The sequence below is a fragment of the Pocillopora damicornis genome, chromosome 10 (genome assembly GCF_964200805.1).
Source record: "Pocillopora damicornis chromosome 10, jaPocDami1.2, whole genome shotgun sequence".
Lineage (NCBI taxonomy): Eukaryota > Metazoa > Cnidaria > Anthozoa > Scleractinia > Pocilloporidae > Pocillopora > Pocillopora damicornis.
The window spans coordinates 12,376,296-12,378,795 of NC_142679.1; the positions used below are offsets into that span (position 1 = coordinate 12,376,296).

The window sequence follows — 2,500 nt, forward strand, 5'->3', positions numbered from 1 at the left end:
ATGCTTTCCATGAAGTAATATATATATCGTCAGAACCTGGTTGATCGCCCCAAGCATTTTCCTGTGTAGTCTGCCAAGGTTTGTATCTAAGCAACTGATATTTACAATAAAGGCCAAAATTTGGGCCCTTTGGATTGGAAGAAAAAACAGGGAAAACTCTTGGTACAGTGTTTTGTGGTTGACTTGTTAGCTTTTTGTTCACAAGTTTGTATTTGGAGGCAAAAGTTACAAAATTTAACATGACCATATTTGGATCGGTTTGGGCATATTTTTCACGGTTTGCATAAACATCCAGCAGCGATTCATTTGTAACAAGACCGCCATCAAAAGAATTAGTATTGATTCTGCGAGAACCATTTAAACTGATTGGTACCACATTAAAGGATGAGCTTACCAGTTTAAGTGACATAAGATGATGCATTGTCTCTTGTGCAGAAAAATCCAAAATAAAAAAAAACCAAGTGACTTCATGATCACTTTCTTAATGAGTTTTGTAGGGTTACTGTTGTTTTTGCAAGAGTGCATTATAGAATTAAATGCCTATTGTAATACTGGTGACCTTGGTTCTCCTTTAGATGCATATTTGGCAAGGTATTCAACACATGCATGGTAATCAATTACCACCTGAATGTCACAGTTTGCCCTCCAGCCTTACAGTTGGAGGCGCTGATGATTATTTAGCCTACCATCATTGCGCTTTGTTATTACTTTGGCGTTGTATTTGGGACTTCCATCTTTTGTATGAATTGGTTCAAATTCTAGTGTTGTACTAGTGCAAGGTTGAAATGGAAAGTTAAATCTGCACTTAACATTTGTTTCATTCTGTTTCTTTCTAAGACAATAATTGGTACTGCAACGAGTGTGCCTTTGTACTGTATTCAGTAAGTCTACATAATCATCATCAGATTGTTGAGTGTTCATAATATCTTTGTGTTGCCTCTGGCAAGGATGAAAGAAGGGTTTAATCCAAAAACCGTCCTCTGGTGGGTCTGGATTGTATGTAGGTAATAACCAGTCTACATATTCACATACAGTTTGAGAAGCTTTTTTTCCTTCCAGTATCTGTTTGTTTAGTTCTAGAATATCTGATTGTTCAGTTTTATCAAGGGGCACTTCTGCCAAATAGCCTTTAAGAGCTGTTTCTGAAAGTTGACATAATCCTGGTCATTCTTAACTTTTGCAACACCATGACAGTGTATACTACCTCTGGCTTGGTACTCAAATCTGTACCAGTGCCACTCAGCATCCAGTGAATTATACAACCAATGTTTAATGAAGTTTTCTAAACGCTGTGTAAAGAACCAGTCAGTGATGTGAGGATTGTTAATGACATTCTGCCGTCTGCTCTCAGGTGTAGTATCACTTAATGAGCTGCTAAATAATGCATGTAGGTCAGGCCAATGCATGTCAGCAGAGGAAAAAGTGAAAAAGAATGTTGGAGCTCCAACATGACTTATTATTGCTTTTAAATCCTCTTTAGCTTTATGCCAATAAGCATTTGAGCCAGTTATGTTACTAAGATAGCGTGATAACTTAGATACAAAAACATTTGTGTTGTTGTCAGCTGCCATTTGTTGCAGTTCTTCTACAGTCAGATGTGCTTCTCCAGGATTCTGTTTGAGAAATATTCCTGTTTGCTGCAGAATACGTTTTCTTTGGATCATATTCAAAGCCCAGTAAGCAAATCTTGGATGACTGGCAAAGCGGTATAGCCACTTGCCATCTATATTTTCTCTAAATCTTAAAAGATGCTTAACTCTTTCTGCAAGAGGTACATCTCTGTGAAGTGAAGGATTGGTAGGGTCACCCTTGCCATCAGGAAATGATGTAGGGAAAGCTAATGTTGCTAAGAAAGGAGTTAGATACTCATTCAATGGCTCATTATCTACTGTTGGCCAAGGCATATGTGTAGGCTGGTGACACAACTGTTGTTGTATAGCTTGAACTTCTTGCTGTTGACATTCAGGAATAGGTAGAAAACTACTCATTTCTGTACTTTCATTATAAACTATATCTTCTTCGTTTTGAGGCCCTAAGTCAGGCTCACTAGCTTCACTGTTTTCAAGATTTTCTGTTTCTATTGAAGGTAGATCTTGTGGTACATCATGCAAAGGCAATGAGTTCAAAGAATCGTTGTTGATAATTATGTCTTTGTAATACGGATTGTTATTAATAAGCCAATCCAATTGTCTTCGAACTGTTACATCTTTAAAGCTGTTGTCTTTATCTTTCATCTTGACAACTATAACAGATAAATCTTTTGGGTATCTTGGTAGAGAATGTGCTAGTTCACCTACATTCTGTGGAAGGTTGATACAGTGACCTGAATAGCCCCGTTGCCCAACAGGCTTTATGTAAACACGCATAATGGGAAGTGCTCGTGCAATAAGCATTTCTTCTACTTGGGTTAAGCCGGCAAGCTGAGAAGGAACTAATGAAGGAATCATATCATTCTCTTTCGAAAATTTCTTTGGTTGTTGTTTATCATTGGTGCACCTTG

The 2,500-nt window shown here is 37.7% G+C and overlaps 2 protein-coding genes and 1 pseudogene across 3 annotated transcripts in view; all 3 read right to left on the bottom strand.

Annotated features, from left to right (window-relative positions):
• Positions 1 to 334, bottom strand: part of LOC149038974 (ATP-dependent DNA helicase PIF1-like) — a 2,731-nt gene extending 2,397 nt beyond the window's left edge. Inside the window, exon 1 of the mRNA XM_089184274.1 lies at positions 1 to 334. This exon is cut by the window's left edge and continues 2,397 nt beyond it. The gene's annotated coding sequence lies outside the window, so the exon portion shown is untranslated.
• LOC149038971 (uncharacterized) overlaps positions 1 to 2,500 on the bottom strand; it is a 12,247-nt pseudogene that overhangs the window by 7,782 nt on the left and 1,965 nt on the right. The gene's annotated exons all lie outside the window — the stretch shown is intronic.
• On the bottom strand, positions 1,077 to 2,447 carry LOC149038975 (uncharacterized). The gene has a single exon (XM_089185737.1). The coding sequence runs from the start codon at positions 2,445 to 2,447 to the stop codon at positions 1,077 to 1,079; it is 1,371 nt and encodes a 456-aa protein (XP_089041863.1).

Excerpts from the sequence above, each read along its gene's own strand:
- LOC149038975 (XM_089185737.1), bottom strand. The coding sequence starts at position 2,447 with ATGATTCCTTCATTAGTTCCTTCTCAGCTTGCCGGCTTAACCCAAGTA.